General features: G+C 44.0%; 1 protein-coding gene across 1 annotated transcript in view; it reads right to left on the bottom strand.

Moving 5' to 3' along the window:
* The window catches only part of LOC138664193 (uncharacterized), a 72,100-nt gene that overhangs the window by 3,875 nt on the left and 40,469 nt on the right, over positions 1 to 27,756 (bottom strand). Inside the window, exons 2-5 of the mRNA XM_069750676.1 lie at positions 2,165 to 2,268; positions 1,625 to 1,678; positions 572 to 880; positions 47 to 307 (exon numbers count right to left, since the gene is read on the bottom strand). Coding sequence (XP_069606777.1) covers positions 47 to 307; positions 572 to 880; positions 1,625 to 1,678; positions 2,165 to 2,237 — 697 coding nt within the window. The 5' untranslated portion in view covers positions 2,238 to 2,268. The remainder of the gene's footprint in view (positions 1 to 46; positions 308 to 571; positions 881 to 1,624; positions 1,679 to 2,164; positions 2,269 to 27,756) is intronic.

Below are 27,756 nucleotides of genomic sequence, written 5' to 3'. Positions count from 1 at the left end.
GAAACATGGCATGCATGTCTGGCTCTAGTTCCTTATGTCTTCTCACCTTCACCTAAGCATTTCTTTTTTTCTTCATATACACCATCTTCATTGTATGAAACAACACAACATATGTCCATGTCCTTGTTCTCAGTCAATTTCAGAGAAATCCGTGACTTTTGTTCAGAAAGTTTTTCTCTTTTGGTCGGCTGGTACACATGACTATGATTAACCATCCAGTGCATGTTTGCATTCGGTGACATACTCTCTGCTTCACATATAAACTCATTTGTATCGTTGTTTTTAGAAATCTCTGGATTACATATACCTTGGGGAGAAAAAGGAAACAAATGAACGACATGATAGATAATTTGCACTTGGGTAGTGCCAAAGGTGTTAAGGGAGAAAGCTTCCCATTTTCCCTCATGCTGAGAAAATTATCAACTTTCAAAAACTTTCACAAAATGCTCATGGACATTGTCAGTCTTTCTATGGAGGCAGCACTTTCTAATATATCCTGTTAAATGGGCATGAAGTCCTGGTAGACAAGTTCCTCTTAGTTTTAGAGTAAAAAAAAAAGTAGGATTCTTACCAGAAACACTGATGCTGATGAATTTGTAGACATAATTGGAGTTAACTGAATCCAGAAACAGCCAATATTCCTTTACATCAGAAAACCGAACTTTGGAGATGGTCACCATCACTTTATCTTGTGTATATTGAATGGAAAATGTTCTATTTTCTGTGGTCTGATCTTTCTTTGTAAGCAAATCCCATTCAAGGATAGGAGAGCTCTCAATATCTTCCAAACTGATTTTCCCAAGTTTGTGTGTCACATTACAAGTGATGGTTACGGATTCCCCACAAGAGCAACTCCCTGTACTGCAATTAGCTTTAAGAACTAGAAAAAAGGAGAAGGAAGATAAACATTAAAGTCCTAATGGTTAGGAATAATAATCCATCTTGTTTAAGTTGCAGTCCTCTTTTCAGGCAGCAAATTACAGAGCAGCAGGAGCTGAGCACCCAACGGGTGGTGCTACTCAGTGGCCGAGCATCAACTGGAGTCCTAATCCCAGAATAATCAGAAATTCAAGTAGATTTATGACCAGTTTTGCTAAACCTGTACCCATAATATATATATCAAACTTTTCAGTGCATTTAGTTCCTAAATTTGGTGTTTGTTAAGTGCATGGTATTTTCAACATAATAGGTTCCCTTTAAGGAGTCACCACATAACAGACGTCAGCCACCTGTTGAAGCGTGAATATCTGCTGCGGGTCCTGTGGCTGGAGGCGATATCTTCCAGATGTGTATTTACCACAATGTAGAAAATCACCTTAGGAGGGCTGAGCTGTAGGAAATTAGGAGCCATGGTGCTTCAGATAAGGTATTTATAAGTACCAATGCATTTTAGTGCTGGACTGACCCCTTTATCAAGGTCAAAAAAACGAAATAGAAAGGTCTGGCGCCGAAACGTGTTGGTACAAATAAAACCCTTATCTGAAGCTCCAAGGTTCCTCATTTGCCACAGCACAGCCCACCTAACGTGATTCTCTCCGTTCTGAAAAAATAAGAATAAAAACTATCTCTTTAGTGCCCCCTATACGTCAATGACCAAAACATGAAAAAGCTTTGTCCCACTCACATTTGTACTTCTCCCAATGATAGGGTTGGGTTCTTGTTGGCAATGTCTCAGGACCTGTTGAAAAATTTAAAAATCTGTTCATTTTTTTAAAAAAAATTTCGAAACAGTGCCTCTGTTCATCACAGGCTCCGTCCGGTAATGCAGTTTAGCCACATTCAAATGACTAAAGCTGAACCCAACATGTCCAAAGAGTAATGCTGTTTGAATGTGTTACCAGTCATTGTATAGAAAATGAAAGACACACTCCAGCATTGATACCGATCCTCTATGTTACTAGTAACACAGAGGATCAGTACTCCTGGGGCTACCTAAAGAATTAAACCAAAGCTTCCTCATTTTTAGTTATGTCCCCCAGTATAAGGTCTAATATTATTACATATTTGCACCATTACCATAATATGGTAACTCTATCACTGTCCATATCTTGCTTCGTGGTCCTGTTATACACCATATACACAATTAATTTCCTTTAGACACCTGGCACCACACACAACTCCAACCTCTGCCATTTCTATAATTGTTTCACAAAAGCATACTTACGACTAATACAGGATACTCCATGGATGATGATGATGCTCAGTAGAAGAAGTGACCTTGTTTGACCCCAAAACATTCCAGGTGTTTTTTGATTTGTAGACAAGGAACTGAAAAGGGAACACAAAAAAACACACAAAAACATTCAGTGATGCAGCACAGAACAAAACATATAGGCTGGGAGTAGAGTTGGTGTAAATTCTATTAGCATGTCCAGTACATTGGTCATGATAAAGGACAGTGGCCGCAGGATGGGAGCAGAAGAGCAACCTCTTAGGTGACAATATCGGTAACGCATCTTTTGATTAGCCGACCTGGTGCAACATCATTGTTCCAGGCTGGGTAAGCACAAGTGATATTGTGCCAGGCTGGGTAATCAAAAGAAGAGCCATGTACCGACAGATAAGAGGTGTCCAGAGCCCACTGATTTGTGGCCAATGGACTGGGACGTGCAAATCGATTCTCACCAACTAGGACTAGACTTGTACAATGGGAAAATATAAAAGAATTTTATCACCTGACAACCCTTGGCAAGTGCCAAATCTCATTGGGTTTAGATGAGGCACGATGGGATTTGGGTAAATACCCAAGAGGATACACAAGGAATAGATAGGGGGACTGAACATATCAGACATACTGAGATCAGTATGTCATACTGAGATGGCCACATGCTGGACCTTATCTGCACCCACCTCTGCTCCCTTACTAATCTCACTAACTCACTCCTCCCCCTGTCTGACAACAACCTACTGACATTCTCTTCCCTCTCCTCTCCTAGTTTGCAACCCCCACTCCACAAACTTACTCACCCTCAAAGTAATCTCAAACACCTCAGCTTACAACCACTCTCTGAGTCCCTTCTCACTCTTACAGACATAGCCTCCCTTCATGACACAGATGCTGCTGCCACTTTTTATAACACCACAATAACAGCAACACTCGATTTGGCCGCCTCTTATGACCTGGTGGTTAGGACAATAATGGACCTGGTGGTTAAGAGCACACGGAATGACCTGATAGTTACTAATAATATAGGACGAGCTCTGAGACGTGGGAACTCTGCTGACCGCAATCCCTAATCCTATCACACACACTAGAAATAGCCGTGGATTGCTCCTAATGCTCCCTATGCAACTCGACACAGCCTAAGAAACTAGCTAGCCCTGAAGATAGAAAAATAAAGCCTACCTTGCCTCAGAGAAATTCCCCAAAGGAAATGGCAGCCCCCCACATATAATGACTGTGAGTAAAGATGAAAATTACAAACACAGAGATGAAATAGATTTAGCAAAGTGAGGCCCGACTTACTGAACAGACTGAGGATAGGAAAGGCAACTTTGCGGTCAGCACAAAAAACTACAAAAAGACCACGCAGAGGGCGCAAAAAGACCCTCCGCACTGACTCACGGTGCGGAGGCGCTCCCTCTGCGTCCCAGAGCTTCCAGCAAGCAAGACAAAAATCAAAATAGCAAGCTGGACAGAAAAACAGCAAACAAAGAAAAACAAGCAGGAACTTAGCTTCTTCTGGGAAGACAGGTCACAAGAACGATCCAGGAGTGAACAAGACCAATACTGGAACATTGACAGGTGGCATGGAGCAATGATCTAAGTGGAGTTAAATAGAGCAGCCAGCTAACGAATTAACCTCGTCACCTGTGGAAGGAAACTCAGAAGCCGCAGCCCCACTCACAACCACCAGAGGAAGCCCATGGACAGAACCAGCCAAAGTACCATTCACGACCACAGGAGGGAGCTTGACAACAGAATTCACAACAGTACCCCCCCCTTGAGGAGGGGTCACCGAACCCTCACCAGAGCCCCCAGGCCGACCAGGACGAGCCAAATGAAAGGCACGAACCAGATCGGCAGCATGAACATCGGAGGCAAAGACCCAGGAATTATCTTCCTGACCATAACCCTTCCACTTGACCAGGTACTGGAGTTTCCGTCTCGAAATACGAGAATCCAAAATCTTCTCCACCACATACTCCAACTCCCCCTCAACCAACACCGGGGCAGGAGGATCAACAGATGGAACCACAGGCACCACGTATCTCCGCAACTACGACCTATGGAATACATTATGGATGGCAAAAGAAGCTGGAAGGGTCAAACGAAACGACACAGGATTGAGAACCTCAGAAATCTCATACGGACCAATGAAACTAGGCTTCAACTTAGGAGAGGAAACCTTCATAGGAACATAACGAGACGACAACCAAACCAAATCCCCAACACGAAGTCGGGGACCCACACAGCGCCGGCGGTTAGCGAAACGTTGAGCCTTCTCCTGGGACAATGTCAAATTGTCCACCACATGAGTCCAAATCTGCTGCAACCTATCCACCACAGTATCTACACCAGGACAGTCCGAAGACTCAACCTGCACTGAAGAGAAACGAGGATGGAAACCAGAATTGCAGAAAAACGGCGAAACCAAAGTAGCCGAGCTGGCCCGATTATTAAGGGCGAACTCAGCCAAAGGCAAAAAGGACACCCAATCATCCTGATCAGCAGAAACAAAGCATCTCAGATATGTTTCCAAAGTCTGATTAGTTCGTTCGGTTTGGCCATTTGTCTGAGGATGGAAAGCCGAGGAAAAAGACAAATCAATGCCCATCCTAGCACAAAAGGCTCGCCAAAACCTCGAAACAAACTGGGAACCTCTGTCCGAAACGATGTTCTCCGGAATGCCATGCAAACGAACCACATGCTGGAAAAACAATGGCACCAAATCAGAGGAGGAAGGCAATTTAGACAAGGGTACCAAATGGACCATCTTAGAGAAGCGATCACAAACCACCCAAATGACCGACATCTTTTGAGAGACAGGGAGATCCGAAATAAAATCCATAGAGATATGCGTCCAGGGCCTCTTCAGGACCGGCAAGGGCAAAAGCAACCCACTGGCACGAGAACAGCAGGGCTTAGCCCGAGCACAAGTCCCACAGGACTGCACAAAAGAACGCACATCCCGCGACAAAGACGGCCACCAAAAGGATCTAGCCACCAAATCTCTGGTACCAAAGATTCCAGGATGACCAGCCAACACCGAACAATGAACCTCAGAGATAACTCTACTAGTCCATCTATCAGGGACAAACAGTTTTTCCGCTGGGCAACGGTCAGGTCTATCAGCCTGAAATTTTTGCAGCACCCGCCGCAAATCAGGGGAGATGGCAGACAAAATTACCCCCTCTTTGAGAATACCCGCCGGCTCAGGAACACCCGGAGAGTCGGGCACAAAGCTCCTTGACAGGGCACCAGCCTTCACATTCTTAGAGCCTGGAAGGTACGAAACCACAAAATCAAAATGGGAGAAAAATAGCGACCAACGAGCCTGTCTAGGACTCAACCGTTTGGCAGACTCAAGATAAGTCAAATTCTTGTGATCCGTCAAGACCACCACGCGATGCTTGGCTCCTTCAAGCCAATGACGCCACTCCTCGAATGCCCACTTCATGGCCAATAACTCTTGATTGCCAACATCATAATTGCGCTCAGCAGGCGAAAACTTTCTAGAAAAGAAGGCACATGGTTTCATTACCGAGCCATCAGAACTTCTCTGCGACAAAACAGCCCCTGCTCCAATCTCAGAAGCATCAACCTCGACCTGAAACGGGAGCGAAACATCTGGCTGGCACAACACAGGGGCAGAAGAAAAACGACGCTTCAACTCCTGAAAAGCTTCCACAGCCGCAGAAGACCAATTGACCACATCAGCACCCTTCTTGGTCAAATCAGTCAATGGTTTAGCAACACTAGAAAAATTACTGATGAAGCGACGATAAAAATTAGCAAAGCCCAGGAACTGTTGCAGACTTTTCACAGATGTCGGCTGAGTCCAATCATAAATGGCCTGAACTTTAACAGGGTCCATCTCGATAGTAGAAGGGGAAAAAATGAAACCCAAAAATGAAACCTTCTGAACTCCAAAGAGACACTTTGACCCCTTCACAAACAAGGAATTCGCACGAAGGACCTGGAACACCATTCTGACCTGCTTCACGTGAGACTCCCAATCATCCGAGAAGACCAAAATATCATCCAAATATACAATCAGGAATTTATCCAGGTACTCTTGGAAGATGTCATGCATAAAGGACTGAAATACTGATGGAGCATTGGAAAGCCCGAATGGCATAACCAGGTACTCAAAATGGCCCTCGGGCGTATTAAATGCTGTTTTCCATTCATCGCCCTGTTTAATACGCACAAGATTATACGCACCACGAGATCTATCTTGGTGAACCAACTAGCCCCCTTAATCCGAGCAAATAAATCAGACAGCAGCGGCAAAGGGTACTGAAATTTGACTGTGATCTTATTAAGAAGGCGGTAATCAATACAAGGTCTCAAAGAACCATTCTTCTTGGCCACAAAAAAGAACCCTGCTCCCAATGGTGACGACGGGCGAATATGACCCTTCTCCAAGGATTCCTTTACATAACTCCGCATAGCGGCGTGCTCTGGCACAGATAAATTGAACAGTGGGCCCTTAGGAAACTTACTACCAGGAATCAAATTGATAGCACAATCGCAATCCCTATGAGGAGGTAGGGCACTGGATTTGGGCTCATCAAATACATCCCGGTAATCTGACAAAAACTCCGGGACTTCAGAAGGGGTGGATGACGAAATAGACAAAAATGGAACATCACCATGTACCCCCTGACAACCCCAGCTGGACACAGACATAGATTTCCAATCCAATACTGGATTATGGACCTGTAGCCATGGCAACCCCAAAACGACCACATCATGCAGATTATGCAACACCAAAAAGCGAATATCCTCCTGATGTGCAGGAGCCATGCACATGGTCAATTGGGTCCAGTACTGAGGCTTATTCTTGGCCAAAGGCGTAGCATCAATTCCTCTCAATGGAATAGGATACTGCAAGGGCTCCAAGAAAAAACCACAGCGCCTAGCAAACTCCAAGTCCATCAAATTCAGGGCAGCGCCTGAATCCACAAATGCCATAACAGAATAGGATGACAAAGAGCAAATCAGAGTAACGGACAAAAGAAATTTCGACTGTACCGTACCAATGGTGGCAGACCTAGCGAAACGCTTAGTGCGCTTAGGACAATCGGAGATAGCATGAGTGGAATCACCACAGTAAAAACACAGCCCATTCCGACGTCTGTGTTCTTGCCGTTCAGCTCTGGTCAAAGTCCTATCACATTGCATAGGCTCAGGTCTATGCTCAGATAATACCGCCAAATGATGCACAGCTTTACGCTCACGCAAGCGTCAATCGATCTGAATGGCCAAAGACATAGACTCATTCAGACCAGCAGGCATGGGAAATCCCACCATGACATCCTTAAGGGCTTCAGAGAGACCCTTTCTGAAAATTGCTGCCAGGGCACATTCATTCCACTGAGTGAGTACAGACCACTTCCTAAACTTCTGACAATATATCTCTACCTCATCCTGACCCTGACACAGAGCCAGCAAGATTTTCTCTGCCTGATCCACTGAATTAGGTTCATCATAAAGCAATCCGAGCGCCAGAAAAAAACGCATCAACATCACGCAATGCCGGATCTCCTGGCGCAAGGGAAAATGCCCAGTCTTGAGGGTCGCCACGTAACAAAGAAATAATGATTTTCACTTGTTGAACAGGGTCACCTGAGGAGCGAGGTTTCAAAGCAAGAAACAATTTACAATTATTTTTGAAATTCAGAAACTTAGATCTATCCCCAAAAAACAAAATCAGGAATAGGAATCCTAGGCTCTAACATCGGATTCTGAACCACAAAATCTTGAATGTTTTGTACCCTTGCAGTGAGATTATCCATACAAGAGGACAGACCTTGAATGTCCATATCTACACCTGTATCCTGAACCACCCAGAGGTAAAGGGGAAAAGAGAGACAAAACACACTGCAAAGAAAAAAAAATGGTCTCAGAACTTCTCTTATCCCTCTATTGAGATGCATTAGTACTTTGGGCCACCTGTACTGTTATGACCTGGTGGTTAGGACAATAATGGACTTGGTGGTTAAGAGCACACGGAATCACCTGATAGTTACTAATAATATAGGACGAGCTCTGAGACGTGGGAACTCTGCTGACCGCAATCCCTAATCCTATCACACACACTAGAAATAGCCGTGGATTGCTCCTAACGCTCCCTATGCAACTCGACACAGCCTAAGAAACTAGCTAGCCCTGAAGATAGAAAAATAAAGCCTACCTTGCCTCAGAGAAATTCCCCAAAGGAAAAGGCAGCCCCCCACATATAATGACTGTGAGTAAAGATGAAAATTACAAACACAGAGATGAAATAGATTTAGCAAAGTGAGGCCCGACTTACTGAACAGACTGAGGATAGGAAAGGCATCTTTGCGGTCAGCACAAAAAACTACAAAAAGACCATGCAGAGGGCGCAAAAAGACCCACGGTGCGGAGGCGCTCCCTCTGCGTCCCAGAGCTTCCAGCAAGCAAGACAAAAATCAAAATAGCAAGCTGGACAGAAAAACAGCAAACAAAGAAAAACAAGCAGGAACTTAGCTTCTGCTGGGAAGACAGGTCACAAGAACGATCCAGGAGTGAACAAGACCAATACTGGAACATTGACAGGTGGCATGGAGCAATGATCTAAGTGGAGTTAAATAGAGCAGCCAGCTAACGAATTAACCTCGTGACCTGTGGAAGGAAACTCAGAAGCTGCAGCCCCACTCACAACCACCAGAGGAAGCCCATGGACAGAACCAGCCGAAGTACCATTCACGACCACAGGAGGGAGCTTGACAACAGAATTCACAACAGCCGCCTGGCTCATGCATAGCAAAACTCATACACTCAACAGGCAGCCCTGGCTGACCAACCTGACCAAAGAACAGAGATGGGCTTCCAGGATTGCTGAGCGGAGATGGAAGTGATCCCACTCTGCCAACCACTTCACTGCATACAAGCAGTCCCTTGCCAGCTTCAAGACCACGCTCACTGCCGCAAAACAATCTTACTTCTCATCTCTCATATCCTCCCAGTCTCACAACCCTAAACAGCTTTTAAATACTTTCAATTCTCTACTCCGTACCCCCACACACCCTCCCTCCCCTCTCATTTCTGCTGAAGACTTTGCCTCTTTCTTTAACCCCTTTACCCCCAAGGGTGGTTTGCACATCAATGACCAGGCCAATTTTTACAATTCTGACCACTGTCCCTTTATGAGGTTATAACTCCGAAACGCTTTAACGGATCCTGGTGATTCTGACATTGTTTTCTCGTGACATATTGTACTTCATGATAGTGGTAAAATTTATTTGATAGTACCTGCGTTTATTTGTGAAAAAAACGGAAATTTGGCGAAAATTTCGCAATTTTCAAACTTTGAATTTTTATGCAATTAAATCACAGAGATATGTCACACAAAATACTTAATAAGTAACATTTCCCACATGTCTCCTTTACATCAGCATAATTTTGGAACCAATTTTTTTTTTGTTAGGGAGTTATAAGGGTTAAAAGTTGACCAGCAATTTCTCATTTTTACAACACCATTTTTTTTTAGGGACCACGTCTCATTTGAAGTCATTTTGAGGGGTCTATATGATAGAAAATGCCCAAGTGTGACACCATTCTAAAAACTGCACCCCTCAAGGTGCTCAAAACCACATTCAAGAAGTTTATTAACCCTTCAGGTGTTTAATAGGAATTTTTGGAATGTTTAAATAAAAATGAACATTTAACTTTTTTACACAAAAAATTTACTTCAGCTCCAATTTGTTTTATTTTACCAAGGGTAACAGGAGAAATTGGACCCAGAAAGTTGTTGTCCAATTTGTCCTGAGTACGCTGATACCCCATATGTGGCAGTAAACCACTGTTTGGGCGCATGGGAGAGCTCGGAAGGGAAGGAGCGCTATTTGACTTTTCAATGCAAAATTGACAGGAATTGAGATGGGACGCCATGTTGCGTTTGGAGAGCCACTGATGTGCCTAAACATTGAAACCCCCCACAAGTGACACCATTTTGGAAAGTAGACCCCCTAAGGAACTTATCTGGATGTGTGGTGAGCACTTTGACCCACCAAGTGCTTCACAGAAGTTTATAATGCAGAACCGTAAAAATAAAAAATCATATTTTTTCACAAAAATTATATTTTTGCCCCCAATTTTTTATTTTTCCAAGGGTAAGAGAAGAAATTGGACCTCAAAAGCTGTTGTCCAATTTGTCCTGAGTACGCTGATACCCCATATGTGGCAGTAAACCACTGTTTGGGCGCATGGGAGAGCTCGGAAGGGAAGGAGCGCAGTTTGACTTTTCAATGCAAAATTGACAGAAATTGAGATGGGACGCCATGTTGCGTTTGGAGAGCCACTGATGTGCCTAAACATTGAAACCCCCCACAAGTGACACCATTTTGGAAAGTAGACCCCCTAAGGAACTTATCTAGAGGTGTGGTGAGCACTTTGACCCACCAAGTGCTTCACAGAAGTTTATAATGCAGAACCGTAAAAATAAAAAATCATATTTTTTCACAAAAATTATATTTTTGCCCCCAATTTTTTATTTTTCCAAGGGTAAGAGAAGAAATTGGACCTCAAAAGTTGTTGTCCAATTTGTCCCGAGTACGCTGATACCCCATATGTGGCAGTAAACCACTGTTTGGGCGCATGGGAGAGCTCGGAAGGGAAGGAGCGCCGTTTGACTTTTCAATGCAAAATTGACAGGAATTGAGATGGGACGCCATGTTGCGTTTGGAGAGCCACTGATGTGCCTAAACATTGAAACCCCCCACAAGTGACACCATTTTGGAAAGTAGACCCCTAAGGAACTTATCTGGATGTGTGGTGAGCACTTTGACCCACCAAGGGCTTCACAGAAGTTTATAATGCAGAGCCATAAAAATAAAACAAAATTTTTTTCCCACAAAAATTATATTTTAGCCCCCAGTTTTGTATTTTCCCTAGGGTAACAGGAGAAATTGGACCCCAAAAGTTGTTGTCCAATTTGTCCTGAGTACGCTGATACCCCATATGTGGGGGGGAACCACCGTTTGGGCGCATGGGAGGGTTCGGAAGGGAAGGAGCGCCATTTGGAATGCAGACTTAGATGGAATGGTCTGCAGGCGTCACATTGCGTTTGCAGAGCCCCTAATGTACCTAAACAGTAGAAACCCCCCACAAGTGACACCATTTTGGAAAGTAGACCCCCTAAGGAACTCATCTTGATGTGTTGAGAGCTTTGAACCCCCAAGTATTTCACTACAGTTTATAACGCAGAGCCATGCAAATAAAAAATATTTTTTTTTCCACAAAAATTATATTTTAGCCCCCAGTTTTGTATTTTTCCAAGGTTAGCACGAGAAATTGGACCCTAAATGTTGTTGTCCAATTTGTCCTGAGTACGCTGATACCCGATATGTGGGGGGGAACCACCGTTTGGGCGCATGGGAGGGCTCGGAAGGGAAGGAGCATCATTTGGAATGCAGACTTAGATGGATTGGTCTGCAGGCGTCACATTGCGTTTGCAGAGCCCCTAATGTACCTAAACAGTAGAAACCCCCCACAATTGACCCCATATTGGAAACTAGACCCCTCAATGAACTTATCTAGATGTGTTGTGAGAACGTTGAACCCCCAAGTGTTTCACTACAGTTTATAATGCAGAGCCGTGAAAATAAAAAATCTTTTTGTTTTCCCACAAAAATTATTTTTTAGCCCCCAGTTTTGTATTTTCCCAAGGGTAACAGGAGAAATTGGTCCACAAAAGTTGTTGTCCAATTTGTCCTGAGTACGCTGATACCCCATATGTTGGGGTAAACCCCTGTTTGGGCACACAGGAGAGCTCGGAAGGGAAGGAGCACTGTTTTACTTTTTCAACGCAGAATTGGCTGGAATTGAGATCGGACGCCATGTCGTGTTTGGAGAGCCCCTGATGTGCCGAAACAGTGGAAACCCCCCAATTATAACTGAAACCCTAATCTAAACACACCCCTAACCCTAATTCCAACGGTAACCCTAACCACACCTCTAACCCTGACACACCCCTAACCCTAATCCCAACCCTATTCCCAACTGTAAATGTAATCTAAACCCTAACCCTAACTTTAGCCCCAACCCTAACTGTAGCCCCAACCCTAGCCCTAACCCTAGCCCTAACCCTAGCCCTAACCCTAGCCCTAACCCTAACCCTAGCCCTAACCCTAACCCTAGCCCTAACCCTAGCCCTAACCCTAGCCCTAGCCCTAACCCTAGCCCTAACCCTAGCCCTAACCCTAACCCTAGCCCTAACCCTAACCCTAGCCCTAGCCCTAACCCTAGCCCTAACCCTAGCCCTAACCCTAGCCCTAGCCCTAACCCTAGCCCTAATGGGAAAATGGAAATAAATACATTTTTTTTTATTTTTCCCTAACTAAGGGGGTGATGAAGGGGGGTTTGATTTACTTTTATAGCGAGTTTTTTAGCGGATTTTTATGATTGGCAGCCGTCACACACTGAAAGACCCTTTTTATTGCAAAAAATATTTTTTGCAATACCACATTATGAGAGCTATAATTTTTCCATATTTTGGTCCACAGAGTCATGTGAGGTCTTGTTTTTTGCGGGACGAGTTGACGTTTTTATTGAAAACATTTTTGGGCACGTGACATTTTTTGATCGCTTTTTATTCCGATTTTTGTGAGGAAGAATGACCAAAAGCCAGCTATTCATGAATTTCTATTGGGGGAGGCGTTTATACCGTTCCGCGTTTGGTAAAATTGATAAATCAGTTTTATTCTTCGGGTCAGTACGATTACAGCGATACCTCATTTATATCATTTTTTTATGGTTTGGCGCTTTTATACGATAAAAACTATTTTACAGAAAAAATAATTATTTTTGCATCGCTTTATTCTCAGGACTATAACTTTTTTATTTTTTTGCTGATGATGCTGTATGGTGGCTCTTTTTTTGCGGGACAATATGACGCTTTCAGCGGTACCATGGTTATTTATATCTGTCCTTTTGATCGCGTGTTATTCCACTTTTTGTTCGGCGGTATGATAATAAAGCGTTGTTTTTTGCCTCGTTTTTTTTTTTTTTTTCTTACGGTGTTTACTGAAGGGGTTAACTAGTGGGACAGTTTTATAGGTCGGGTCGTTACGGACGCGGCGATACTAAATATGTGTACTTTTATTGTTTTTTTTTTTTTGTTTAGATGAAGAAATGTATTTATGGGAATAATATTTTTTTTTTTTCATTATTTTGGAATATTTTTTTTTATTTTTTTTACACATTTGGAAAATTTTTTTTTTACTTTTTTACTTTGTCCCAGGGGGGGACATCACAGATCAGTGATCTGACAGTTTGCACAGCACTCTGTCAGATCACTGATCTGACATGCAGCGCTGCAGGCTTCACAGTGCCTGCTCTGAGCAGGCTCTGTGAAGCCACCTCCCTCCCTGCAGGACCCGGATCCGCGGCCATCTTGGATCCGGGGCTGGAGGGAGCAGGGAGGGAGGTGAGACCCTCGCAGCAACGCGATCACATCGCGTTGCTCCGGGGGTCTCAGGGAAGCCCGCAGGGAGCCCCCTCCCTGCGCGGTGCTTCCCTGCACCGCCGGCACATCGCGATCATCTTTGATCGCGGTGTGCCAGGGGTTAATGTGCCGGGGGCGGTCCGTGACCGGTCCTGGCACATAGTGCCGGATGTCAGCTGCGATAAGCAGCTGACACCCGGCCGCGATCGGCCGCGCTCCCCCCGTGAGCGCGGCCGATCGGCTATGACGTACTATCCCGTCCAGGGTCAGATAAGCCCAGGGCACCTCGACGGGATAGTACGTCTAAGGTCACAGAGGGGTTAAACAGAAGATCGATACAATCAGAGAAAGCTTTGGCCCACAGTGCCCAATGCCCCTCTTAGCTGCTCAAACCTGTTCCTCCAAAACCAGCTTCTCCACCATGGCAGAAGATCAACTCTCCACCCTCCTGTCAAGATCATACCTGACAACCTGCATGCTTGACCCGATCTCGTCCCACCTCATCCCTAACCTTGCCACGGTCGTCATGCCAACCCTAAAGGTACCGTCACACTCAGCAACGAGAACGACAACAATCTGTGATGTTGCAGCATCCTGGATAGCGATCTCGTTGTGTTTGACATGCAGCAGCGATCAGGATCCCGCTGTGCCATCGCTGGTCGGAGCTAGAAGTCCAGAACTTTATTTGGTCGCTAGATCGGCGTGTATCGTCATGTTTGACATCAAAAGCAACGACGCCAGCAACGTTTTTACATGGAGCGAGAACGATAAGTGAGTCGCCGTTACGTCACTGGATGGCTCCTGCATCGTTCTGGAGTTGCTGTGTTTGACATCTCTACAGCGACCTAAACAGCGACGCTCCAGCGATCTAGTTTAGGTCGGTGTTATGTTTGCTAATGACAGGTGTTATGAAGGCAATCCAGAAACACAGTGTGCTTAGCGATCAGAGCGCACACAGTGATCTGACAAATACCCAAAAATACAAGAATGAGCTCTGAGACGTGGAAACTCTGTAGACTGCACACCTGATCCTATCCTAAACACAACTAAAAGCGGCTGTGGATTGCGCCTAACAACTACCTAGGCAACTCGGCACAGCCTAAGAAACTAGCTAGCCTGAAGATAGAAAAATAGGCCTGACTTGCCCCAGAGAAATTCCCCAAAGGAAAAGGCAGCCCCCCACATATAATGACTGTGAGTAAGATGAAAAGACAAAACGTAGGGATGAAATAGATTCAGCAAAGTGGGGCCCGATATTCTAGGACAGAGCGAGGACAGTAAAGCGAACTTTGCAGTCTACAAAAAACCCTAAAGCAAAACCACGCAAAGGGGGCAAAAAAAAAACCACCATGCCGAACTAACGGCACGGCGGTACACCCTTTGCGTCTCAGAGCTTCCAGCAAAACAAAAGACAAGCTGGACAGAAAAAAAGCAACAAAAAAAAGCAAAAAGCACTTAGCTATACAGAGCAGCAGGTCACAGGAACAATCAGGAGAAGCTCAGATCCAACACTGAAACATTGACAAGGAGCAAGGATAGTAGCATCAGGCGGAGTTAAGTAATGAAGCAGTTAACGAGCTCACCAGAACACCTGAGGGAGGAAGCTCAGAAGCTGCAGTACCACTTGTGACCACAGGAGTGAATTCAGCCACAGAATTCACAACAGTTCGGATCATTGTCTATATCGCTGCAGCGTCGCTGAGTGTGACGGTACCTTAACACACCTCTTCAACCTCTCACTCACAACAGGTGTCTTTCCCTCATCCTTCAAACATGCCAAGATCACGCCCATCCTCAAAAAGCCCTCCCTCGACCCATCCTCTGTGTCTAGCTATCACCCAATATCTCTTCTCCCCTATGCCTCAAAATTACTGGAACAACACCTCCATCTTGAACTTTCCTCCCACCTCTCCTCTTCCTCCCTCTTTAACCAGTTACAATCTGGCTTCTGACCCCATCACTCAACTGAAACTTCCCTAACTAAAGTCACCAATGACCTACTAACTGCCAAGAGCAAGCGTCACTACTTTGTCCTCCTCCTGGACCTGTCTTCTGCCTTTGACACTGTGGACCACTCCCTTCTGCTACAGATCCTCTCATCTCTTGGCATCACAGACTTGGCCCTATCCTGGATCTCATCATATCTGACAGACCAAACATTCAGTGTCTCCCTCACCCATACCACCTCCTTACTTCGCCCCTTGTCTGTTGGTTTTCCTCAAGGCTCTGTTTTAGGACTCCTACTCTTCTCCATCTACACCTTCGGCCTGGGACAGCTCATAGAATCCCATGGTATGCAGTATCATCTCTACGCCGATGACATGCAGATCTACCTATCCGGACCTGACCTCATCTCCTTACCAAAATCCCACACTCTCTGTCTGCTATCTCGGCCTTCTTTTCTGCTCGCTTTCTAAAACTGAACATGGACAAAACAGAATTTATCATTTTTCCCCCATCTCACTCTACCCCTTCACCAGACCTATCCATCAATGTCAATGGCTGCTCACTTGCCCAAGTCCCACACACCCAGTGCCTAGGGGTGATCCTCGACTCTGCCCTCTCTTTCAAGCCACACATCCAAGCCCTTGCCTCCTCCTGTCGTCTCAAACTCAAAAATATTGCCCGAATCCGCGCATTCCTTGACCGCGACACCGCAAAAACACTAGTGCATGCCCTTATCTCCCGCCTTGACTACTGCAACCTCCTACTCTCTGGCCTCCCTTCTAGAACTCTGGCATCACTCTAATCCATCCTACTCTCTGCTGCCCGACTAATCTACCTGTCTTCCTGCTATTCCCCAGCCTCTCCCCTATGCCAAGCCTTTCATTGGCTTCCTATCGCTCAGAGACTTCAGTTCAAAACCCTTACAATGACATACAAAGCTATCCACAAACTGTCTCCTCCTTACATCTGTGACATGGTCTCCCGGTACCTACCTACACGCAACCTCCGATCCTCTCAAGAACTCCTCTACTCCCCTCTCATCTCTTCTTCCCACAACCGCATCCAAGACTTCTCCCGTGCTTCCCCCATACTCTGGAACTCTCTACCCCAACACATCAGACTCTCGCCTACCATAGAAACCTTCAAAAAGAATCTGAAGACTCACCCCCTCCGACAAGCCTACAGCCTGCAGTGATCCTCAACCTACTGAACCGCCACAGAACCAGCTCTACCTTCTCCTAGTGTATCCTCACACATCCCCTGCAGACTGTGAGTCCTCGCGGGCAGGGCCTCCCTCCTTATGTACCTGTGTGCCTTGTTTTTTGCTCATGTTTAATATATTTGTCTATATTTGCCCCCATGGAATAAATGGCACTATAAAAGTGTATAATAATAATAATAATAATCATGCGTGGCACTGGCCACCTCTTCATTCAGATAAATGTGAGTCCCATAGATGACATTACGGCACAGTAAATGACAATGCACCATATAGGAGACAAACGTGTTTCCTATTTACCAATTTCTATCTATCTATCTATCTTAGGCTTAAGCCATGGCTCTAACTGCAATAATTAACCGCAATCATTAGGTGGGTGTGGCAGGTTAGAACCTGGTGTGAATATGCCTTTCACAGATGCTACAAACATGACCTATTTTCATAGTGATCTATTTTGTTATTGTAACTTTGAACATGTCTACACATACAGTATATCAATCACTTATTAGTGAAGCTTGACTCTTATATGGGAGTTATAACATTTTTCATAGATTCATAGAATGATCCACTTATCCATGGATTAAGATCCACCAGCAGAATAGTGAGTACAGCTCTGGAGTATAATACAGGATGTAACTCTGGATCAGTACAGGATAAGTAATGTATGTACACCGTGACTGCACCAGTAGAATAGTGAGTGCAGCTCTGCAGTATAATACAGGATGTAACTCAGGATCAGTACAAGATAAGTAATGTAATGTATGTACACAGTGACTGCATCAGCAGAATAGTGAGTGCAGCTCTGGAGTATAATACAGGATGCACCTCAGGATCAGTACAAGATAAGTAATGTAATGTATGTACACAGTGACTGCATTAGCAAAATAGTGAGTGCAGCTCTGGAGTATAATACAGGAGGTAACTCAGGATCAGTACAGGATAAGTAATGTAATGTATGTACACAGTGACTGCACCAATAGAATAGTGAGTGCAGCTCTGGGGTATAATACAGGATGTAACTCAGGATCAGTACAGGATCAGTAATGTAATGAATGTACACAGTGACTGCACCAGCAGAATAGTGAGTGCAGCTCTGGGGTATAATACAGGATGTAACTCAGGATCAGTACAGGATCAGTAATGTAATGTATGTACACAGTGTCTGCACCAACAGAATAGTGAGTGCAGCTCTGGAGTATAATACAGGATGTAACTCAGGATCACTACAGGATCAGTAATGTAATGTATGTACATAGTGACTGCTCCAGCAGAATAGTGAGTGCAGCTCTGGAGTATAATACAGGATGTAATGTAATGTAATGTAATGTATGTACAGACTTACCCAATTCTGTATGCAGCTTATGTCAATTAGTACACTGTAAAATAATGTTTATAGGTTGATTTACTCTTCAGCTGTGTTTACTGTGAAATTTGTTCTAAGCATAAGAAAATGTGTTAATGTGCTATTGTAATAAAGTAGAATTGTAAGTTTTATTCCTTTTAGTTTTTAGATTGCATTTTATTCTTTGACCCAAGATATCTTGCATGAGACACTTGATAATATAAACCATACTATACAGGATAACGCTTCGCAAACATATTTCCTAGCAAATTATTCCCCAATGTATGGATATTAATGGGTGCCTTTATAAGGTGGCCTCTGAATTTAGCTAACTGATGTGAAAAAGAAAATTCACTCTAATCCACAATTATCTCTATGTTACCTTAGAGTCAAGATGGGATAAATACCTTTGAGCTCCCGCTATATAAATACTAGCTCCCACTTTGTCTTTACTGCCTGAAACAAATAATTCTGGGGAATTGTTCTTAGTGGAACTGTTGCTAACAGAAAGTGGCATTAAAGCCCTCCTGTGATTATTGAGGTAATGGGGCTGTTATCTCTCCACAGGGTCTTCAACAAAATGATAGTGGTCCAGACTGCAGTCCGTAGAACGTCAGAAGAAAGTCTTTCTTATTCCATACCTGGATGACTGGCTCCTCATGTTATCTGTCACGGTTTGACCACTTATTGTGTCCTGGACACAGTGAATTACAGCTCAGATGCCATTTAGGATCAGGGTTCTGCCGAGCTCTCAGTATTGAGTGACAGCTCAGCTGTCCAATCTGAGGCAGGGGCAGGCTAAGCTATCAGTATTATGAATGACAGTCTAACCGCTAATCAGGGCAGGGGCTTGCTGGGTTTCTTTGAGGTGTCTCCCATTATGGGTGATTACTTGGCTATTTAACCGACTGTCAGTAACTGATTATTGCCAGTCATAGCCTTAGCTGGTGGTGTGCATGTGCCTTATTTTAGAGTGCTCTGTTTCTAAACTTTGCTGCCTGATCTTGGACCTTGCCTTTGACCATCCATTTGCCTACCCCCTTTTTCTTGATCTGCTACAATCCTGGAATTCTGACCTTGAACTGTGACCTAACTGCACCTTTGTCTATTTATGATGAGTTTTCTTGGTATCTGATCCCGAACCTCTAGACTACCCTGTCTTACGGCTTGTCCATGAGTATTGACTCAGTGTCACAGCATCATTGAAGAACCATATGTTGCAGCTTCAGTCTCTCAACTTATCTTTTCTGAACCAGCATGGGTTTCTGGAGAACTGGGAAAAGTCACAATATATTCCATTTACCAAAATAATTTTTGAGGTCCATCATAAGTTCTGCAGTTATGACTTTCTTCATCTTCAGACAGAATTCTGAATCTGAAAACAGCAGTGAAGAATCTAATCATCATCCATATCAGTCACTAAGATCAGCTATGAAGCTACTAGGGATATTGACGTCTTTTATAAAAGCTGTCATGTGAGTGCAAGCTCACTTTTGGAAACCTTAGGGTAACATAGTAACATAGTAACATAGTTAGTAAGGCCGAAAAAAGACATTTGTCCATCCAGTTCAGCCTATATTCCATCATAATAAATCCCCAGATCTACGTCCTTCTACAGAACCTAATTGTATGATACAATATTGTTCTGCTCCAGGAAGACATCCAGGCCTCTCTTGAATTTCGATAATCTATCTGGGTATTGTAGTTCTCCCATCCCCTTTATTAATTTTGTTGCCCTCCTTTGTACTCTCTCTAGTTCCATTATATCCTTCCTGAGCACCGGTGCCCAAAACTGGACACAGTACTCCATGTGCGGTCTAACTAGGGATTTGTACAGAGGCAGTATAATGCTCTCATCATGTGTATCCAGACCTCTTTTAATGCACCCCATGATCCTGTTTGCCTTGGCAGCTGCTGCCTGGCACTGGCTGCTCCAGGTAAGTTTATCATTAACTAGGATCCCCAAGTCCTTCTCCCTGTCAGATTTACCCAGTGGTTTCCCATTCAGTGTGTAATGGTGACAGTGATTCCTTCTTCCCATGTGTATAACCTTACATTTATCATTGTTAAACCTCATCTGCCACCTTTCAGCCCAAGTTTCCAACTTATCCAGATCCATCTGTAGCAGAATACTATCTTCACTTGTATTAACTGCTTTACATAGTTTTGTATCATCTGCAAATATCGATATTTTACTGTGTAAACCTTCTACCAGATCATTAATGAATATGTTGAAGAGAACAGGTCCCAATACTGACCCCTGCGGTACCCCACTGGTCACAGCGACCCAGTTAGAGACTATACCATTTATAACCACCCTCTGCTTTCTATCACTAAGCCAGTTACTAACCCATTTACACACAATTTCCCCCAGACCAAGCATTCTCATTTTGTGTACCAACCTCTTGTGCGGCACGGTATCAAACGCTTTGGAAAAATCGAGATATACCACGTCCAATGACTCACCGTGGTCCAGCCTATAGCTTACCTCTTCATAAAAACTGATTAGATTGGTTTGACAGGAGCGATTTCTCATAAACCCATGCTGATATGGAGTTAAACAGTTATTCTCATTGAGATAATCCAGAATAACATCCCTCAGAAACCCTTCAAATATTTTACCAACAATAGAGGTTAGACTTACTGGCCTATAATTTCCAGGTTCACTTTTAGAGCCCTTTTTGAATATTGGCACCACATTTGCTATGCGCCAATCCTGCGGAACAGACCCTGTCGCTATAGAGTCCCTAAAAATAAGAAATAATGGTTTATCTATTACATTACTTAGTTCTCTTAGTACTCGTGGGTGTATGCCATCCGGACCCGGAGATTTATCTATTTTAATCTTATTTAGCCGGTTTCGCACCTCTTCTTGGGTTAGATTGGTGACCCTTAATATAGGGTTTTCATTGTTTCTTGGGATTTCACCTAGCATTTCATTTTCCACTGTGAATACCGTGGAGAAGAAGGTGTTTAATATGTTAGCTTTTTCCTCGTCATCTACAACCATTATTTCCTCACTATTTTTTAAGGGGCCTACATTTTCAGTTTTTATTCTTTTACTATTGATATAGTTGAAGAACAGTTTGGGATTAGTTTTACTCTCCTTAGCAATGTGCTTCTCTGTTTCCTTTTTGGCAGCTTTAATTAGTTTTTTAGATAAAGTATTTTTCTCCCTATAGTTTTTGAGAGCTTCAATGGTGCCATCCTGCTTTAGTAGTGCAAATGCTTTCTTTTTACTGTAATATTTTTCTCCAACAGTCTATACACCCTCCTCTTGGCTTGGATTTGATAATGTATTCCCATTATGAGATGATCCAAGATCTTACATGTGGCTAAAGCTAGATTTCAAGGTTCAGCATCTTCAGTCCTCAACTCCAGTTATCCTCACAAGGTATGAGTCAAACTGAGGTTGAGGTGCCCATGTAGGTACCAAATAGGTGTAGCAGAAATAGAAATGAGATCTATCTACTCACATCTCAAAGACCTTGGAGCAATCAGGCAGGCTGCATCACTTTTAGGATCTTCTTTACAAACAGAAGGCTCCTAGTATAAATGGAAAATCTACCTGCCTTCTTCTACCTGAGCAAGCAAGGAGGGAACAAGAAACAAAACACTAGCCAGGGAATGTGCTCTATTACTATCTTGAGTACAAAAGATTCTAGTCCCTCCAAAAGCAGCCCATATTAAATTGATCTTCCAATATGACAGAGGACTGGTTGAGTTGGAATGTCATCAAACTAAGAGAGCGGACCCTGAAAAAGAAGATCTCCTTTTTAATCACATCCAAGAGGAGTACTTCCTCCATGGATCCTTTTGCAACCAAACCAGCAGTCAACCTCCAAGTTGTTGTTTTCTCTAAAAACGGGATGATACTATAGCCCTAGGCAGTCTAACCATCAATTGGACAAACTAGTTAGTTTATCTGTTTCCTCCATTACTCTGAGTCCTCATTCTAAAAATTCTGCAGAAAATCAAAAAGAAAATCACAACAGCCCTCATGAGTGCTCCTTTTTGACCATTTAGGGTTTGGTTCCCTTTGTTAGATCTTTTGAAGGGAAATTATAGGTGGCGGTCCAGACAGATCAATTAATACCAGAGAATTTGCTTCATCCAGGCATAGTTCATCTTTGGCTCGCAGTCTAGAGACTGAAAGGAGGAATTTAATCAACCTAGGCTTCTCAGAAGAAGCAATTCCACCATATTTGCTGATGATCGTTCCTCTACCACTAAAGTATATAGTAGAATTCAAGGGATCTTTTCTGCCTGGTGTTCTGGCAAGAAAATGTCATCATTGAAAATATTACAGCAGAAATATGCCAGAAAAATAACCCCCTGCTATAAATGCTTCATTTCTATTTTTATTTTTGCTATGTTTTGTTATTGCTATCAATCTGACAACTTATCTGCTTCATCCTCAGGTATGTCTGCTGGCTGTACCCCAAATCCCATCACCATCTCCCAACTATCCTGATCTTCCTCACCCAAATATTCCTGGTATGTCTGCTGGCTGCACCCCAAATCCCATCACCATCTCCCAACTATCCTGATCTTCCTCACCCAAATATTCCTGGTATGTCTGCTGGCTGCACCCCAAATCCCATCACCATCTCCCAACTATCCTGATCTTCCTCACCCAAATATTCCTGCTGGCTTTATCATTCCATTTGGATCTATTTCCCCCTTTCATTTTCTCTTCTGACTTCTAATTAATCCCCTCTGTGTCTGTGACCAGCCTTCCTGCTGCCCCTCCATATTGATCACACCTGGCCTATTTCCTGAGCACTTAGCCTGTTATAAATTCAGAGACATAGGTCTGTCTGGACCTTGGTCTGTCTCGAAGGATGTCTCTAAAAGGATAATTGAAAATATTACAGCAGAAATATGCCAGAAATGAGCCAGAAGTGAACAGAAGGTAAGACTAACCACTGTTAATAAATATACTAAATTTCTTTCCCTTTCCGCCACACTTATTCTTATCATGCTGACATACGCTCTAACAGTTTTGGCTCCCTTACTCCTCACTCTCCTTCGCTATCCTCAAACCCCACCACCCCCTAACCAAGTAATAATCTCTCCTTCCCTCCTGCCTCCCCACCTGACCTCCTCTGCTGACCTGCTCCTCAACCTCAGATCTCTCCTAATAAAACACAAAACAAGTTGCCCACTCTCCTTCTCCCACCTGCTCTGTCTCTCTCTGCTTCTCCTCACTGCTGGAGACATATCTCCCAATCCTGGTCCCCCACAGCTCATACCTCCTACTACTACCCCCTCCTATCGCTCCCAACCCAATATAAACACCCGAAAGCTTGCCCACCTCAAATCGGTGCCCATGACGCCCACCCCCCTGCACCCTCTCTCTGGATCACTATGGAATGCCCGCTCCATCTGCAATTAACTCCACATGATTCACGACCACTTTACCTCTCGTAATCTTTTCTTTCTGGGCATCACCGAAACATGGCTGACACCCTCTGACACAGCCTCCCCTGCTGCACTATGTTACGGAGGCCTCCACTTGACCCACACTCCTCGCCCTGGCAACAAACATGGTGGAGGAGTGGGCCTTCTCCTTTCTTCCAACTGTACCTTTAACCCAATCCCACCTCTACCCTCCCTTATCCTCCCCTCTTTTGAAGTCCACTCTGTCCGCATCTACTCCCCCTACAACCTCCAAATTGCCATCATATACCGACCTCCAGGCCTGACCACTGCCTTTATTGACCAATTCTCCACCTGGCTCCTACACTTTCTCTCTGCTGACATTCCCACCATCATCATGGGTGACTTCAACATCCCCATTGATACCCACCAGTCAGCAGGCTCCAAACTCCTGTCCCTTACTTCATCCTTTGGACTTACTCAGTGGTCCTCCTCAGCCACCCACACAGACGGACACACATTAGACCTGGTCTTCACCCGTTTATGCTCCTTATCTAACTTCACAACCTCCCCTCTCCCTCTATCTGATCACCATCTACTCACTTTCTCATCACTGTCCTCCTCACCTGTCACCCATGTCCAGCACCATGCGCACCCACGCAGGAACCTCGCACACCTAGACACCAACACACTCTCTGACTCTATCCTACCACTGTCCTCTATATCCTCACTCCACGACACAGACACTGCCACTGCTTTCTACAATGCCACTCTTGCATCAGCTATTGACACGGTCGCCCCTGTCATGCATAGCAGAGTGTGACGAACCAACAGACAACCCTGGCACAATAACATCACTAAAAAGCTTTGGCAAGTATCCAGAATTGCAGAACGGCGTTGGAAGAAAACGCATTCACAAGATGACTTCACTGCACTCAATCAAGCAACACTGGCATTCAAATGAGCTCTCACCTCTGCTAAACAGACCTACTTCACAACCCTCGTATCATCCTTATCCCACAACCCCAAACAGTTGTTCAACACTTTTAACTCCCTCCTCCACCCAGCACTGCCCCCTCCGAGTTCCCTAATTGTTGCCGAGGACTTTGCCACGCACTTCAAAAATAAGATAGACCAAACAAGGCAAGTCTTTGTTGTCCAACCACCTCAACCCCTTTGTATGCCAGACCAATGCCCAAACCCCATAACTTCACTCTCCAAAATCTCTGAAGGGGAGCTTGCTCATCTTCTCTCCAAATCACACCTCACCACTTGTGCACTTGACCCCATCCCATCCCACCTCCTCCCCAACCTCACCACCACACTAATCCCATCCCTAACCCATCTCTTCAACCTTTCACTAACTTCTGGTACCTTTCCTTCTGCCTTCAAACATGCCACAATCACACCTATCCTCAAAAAGCCATCCCTTGACCAAAGCGCTATGTCCAGCTATCGCCCCATATCTTTGCTCCCATTTGCTTCCAAACTCCTTGAGCAGCATGTCCATGCTGAACTTTCCTCTCACTTTGCATCTAACTCTCTCTTCGACAACCTAAAATCTGGTTTCCGTCCCCACCATTCCACTGAGACTGCCCTGACCAAAATTACTAATGACTTACTTACAGCCAAAGCTAACAGACAATTCTCTATACTCCTCCTCCTAGACCTGTCCTCTGCCTTCGACACAGTTGACCACTGCCTCCTACTACAGATCCTCTCTTCTTTTGATGTCAAAGACGTTGCCCTATCTTGGATCTCCTCCTATCTTGCCAACCGCACATTTAGCGTTTCCTACTCCCATACTACCTCTTCATCTCGCCCCCTCTCTGTTGGAGTCCCCCAAGGCTCTGTCCTAGGACCCTTACTCTTCTCAATCTATACACTCGGCCTGGGACAACTCATAAGGTCCTATGGCTTCCAGTACCATCTATATGCCGATGACACTCAGATCTACCTCTCTGGCCCAGATGTCACCTCTCTGCTCTCCAGAATCCCAGAGTGTCTATCGGCCATATCCTCCTCCTTCTCCTCTCGCTTCCTCAAGCTCAATGTGGACAAATCTGAACTCATTATCTTTCCTCCATCACGCATATCTTCCCTACCTGATCTATTTATCAAAATAAATGAAATCACACTTTCCCCTGTCCCCAAAATCCGCTGCCTCGGAGTAACCCTTGAGTCTGCCCTGTCCTTCAAACCGCACATCCAAGCTCTCGCCACCTCCTGTCGCCTCCAGCTCAAAAATATTTCCAGAATCCGTCCTTTCCTCAACCCACACTCTACCAAAATGCTCGTGCATGCCCTAATCATCTCCCGCCTCGACTACTGCAACATACTCCTCTGTGGCCTACCTTCTAACACTCTCGCACCCCTCCAATCCATCCTTAACTCTGCTGCCCGACTAATTAATCTCTCTCCTCGCTACACTTCTGCTTCACCTCTTTGCAAATCCCTTCACTGGCTCCCAATTTCCCAGCGTATCCAGTTTAAACTACTAACACTGACCTACAAAGCCATCCATAACCTTTCTCCTCCGTATATTTCCATACTAATCTCTCAATATCTTCCCTCAAGTAATCTCCGGTCCTCCCAAGACCTCCTCCTTTCCTCCACGCTTATTCGCTCCTCACTCAATCGCCTCCAAGACTTCTCCCGAATATCACCCATCCTCTGGAATTCAGTGCCCCAACACATCCGGTTATCCACCACATTTGGATCCTTCAAACAGAACCTGAAAACCCATCTCTTCAAAGAAGCTTACAGCCTGTAAAGACCACACGGCCACCTCAACACCATTGGAGCTACTGCAACCCTCGACCTCCTGTCTCCTTCCACATAATCCTGTAGAATGTAAGCCCGCAAGGGCAGGGTCCTCTTCCCTCTGTACCAGTCTGTCATTGTTAGTTTTGTTTACTGTAAGTGATATTTTTATTTTGATGCAACCCCTTCTCATGTATAGCACCATGGAATTAATGGTGCTATATAAATAAATAATAATAATAAAAATTATGTAAAGAAGGACGCAATAATGGACTTAAATATAATACTATTGAAGTTAACATTTTTTGCAATTTTTTCAGCATTTCCAGGAAATGTTACCTTTTAACTGTATGGTCAGGAAAACTTTTTAAATGCATTCATAACTTTGTCTATTCATCCTCCAGCTCCTTTGTAGAATTTATCAATGGTTCTCAAACGGCTTCTCCTGGCTCCATTTTAAATGTTGGAAGATGCTGGCTTAAAATATCTTTCTTGGAAGGCAGTATTTTTGGTAGAAATCATCTCAAGAAGATGCGTGAGTTGCAAGCGCTAGTAGGTATAACCCCTTATTTTAGAGATCTTAAAGTTTCTTTTTGTCTGGTGTGAAAAACCATGACTTCATTCTTGCCAAAACTGCCTTCTTATCTTTCTTTGCATCAGGATTTTTTTCCAGTTCTTTATTCAGATAGCTCTGACCCTCAAGATCAGGATATGTATCTTGTGGATGTGAAGAAAGTAGTACTTATATTCCCAGGGGGAAGGTGTCCAGTTTCAGAAAAAAAATGCTCTAGTCTATTCCTTCAATACCTTGGTCCCACTAAAGTAAAAAAAAAAAATCCAGCAAACTTACATTGGCTTAGGAGTCTCATATTCTGTTCCTCTGATTAAAGCCCATTCTACGTGTTCCATTTGAATTTTCTAATCTGAATCTACTAATCCATCTTTGGACCAGATTTGCTAAGCACCAACTGGGTTGACTCCACTTACCTTTCCCAAACACTACAGGCTGGATATTGTATCTGAAGAATGTTTTGCCCGTCCCAAATCAAAGCTGGGAGAACCTCGTTCCTGTCAATCCCTTTAAATGTTTTATTGCTTCTTAATTCCATTGTTTGCTGTTTCAGAGTTGTCCAGAAAGAATATGGACCTGTCCAAAATTTCCTTTTCCTGTAGTTCAAATGCAAGGGTACTGTCACTCCTTAAAAAATATTAATACTGATCATAAAATGGTGGCATTGGGTATCTTATTGCCTTCTATAAAGTGTTTTTTTGCTATTATTCATTAGTTTAAATTGCTAATAGTTCTATTTTCTGTACAAAAGGGCCAAGCACAGATGTAATACTTTGTTGCTCTATTGACTAAAGGAAAAGATAATTTCAGGTAGGTACCGTAAATCCTATTCTCATTTATATCATACATGCACCTATCGATCAGAAAAAATTAACTAGATTACAACCCCAATGGC

Source organism: Ranitomeya imitator, chromosome 2 (assembly GCF_032444005.1).
Source record: "Ranitomeya imitator isolate aRanImi1 chromosome 2, aRanImi1.pri, whole genome shotgun sequence".
NCBI classification, from domain to species: Eukaryota; Metazoa; Chordata; class Amphibia; order Anura; family Dendrobatidae; genus Ranitomeya; species Ranitomeya imitator.
Note: the sequence above shows the minus strand (reverse complement) of the source record. Positions and strands in the feature narration are given on the sequence as shown.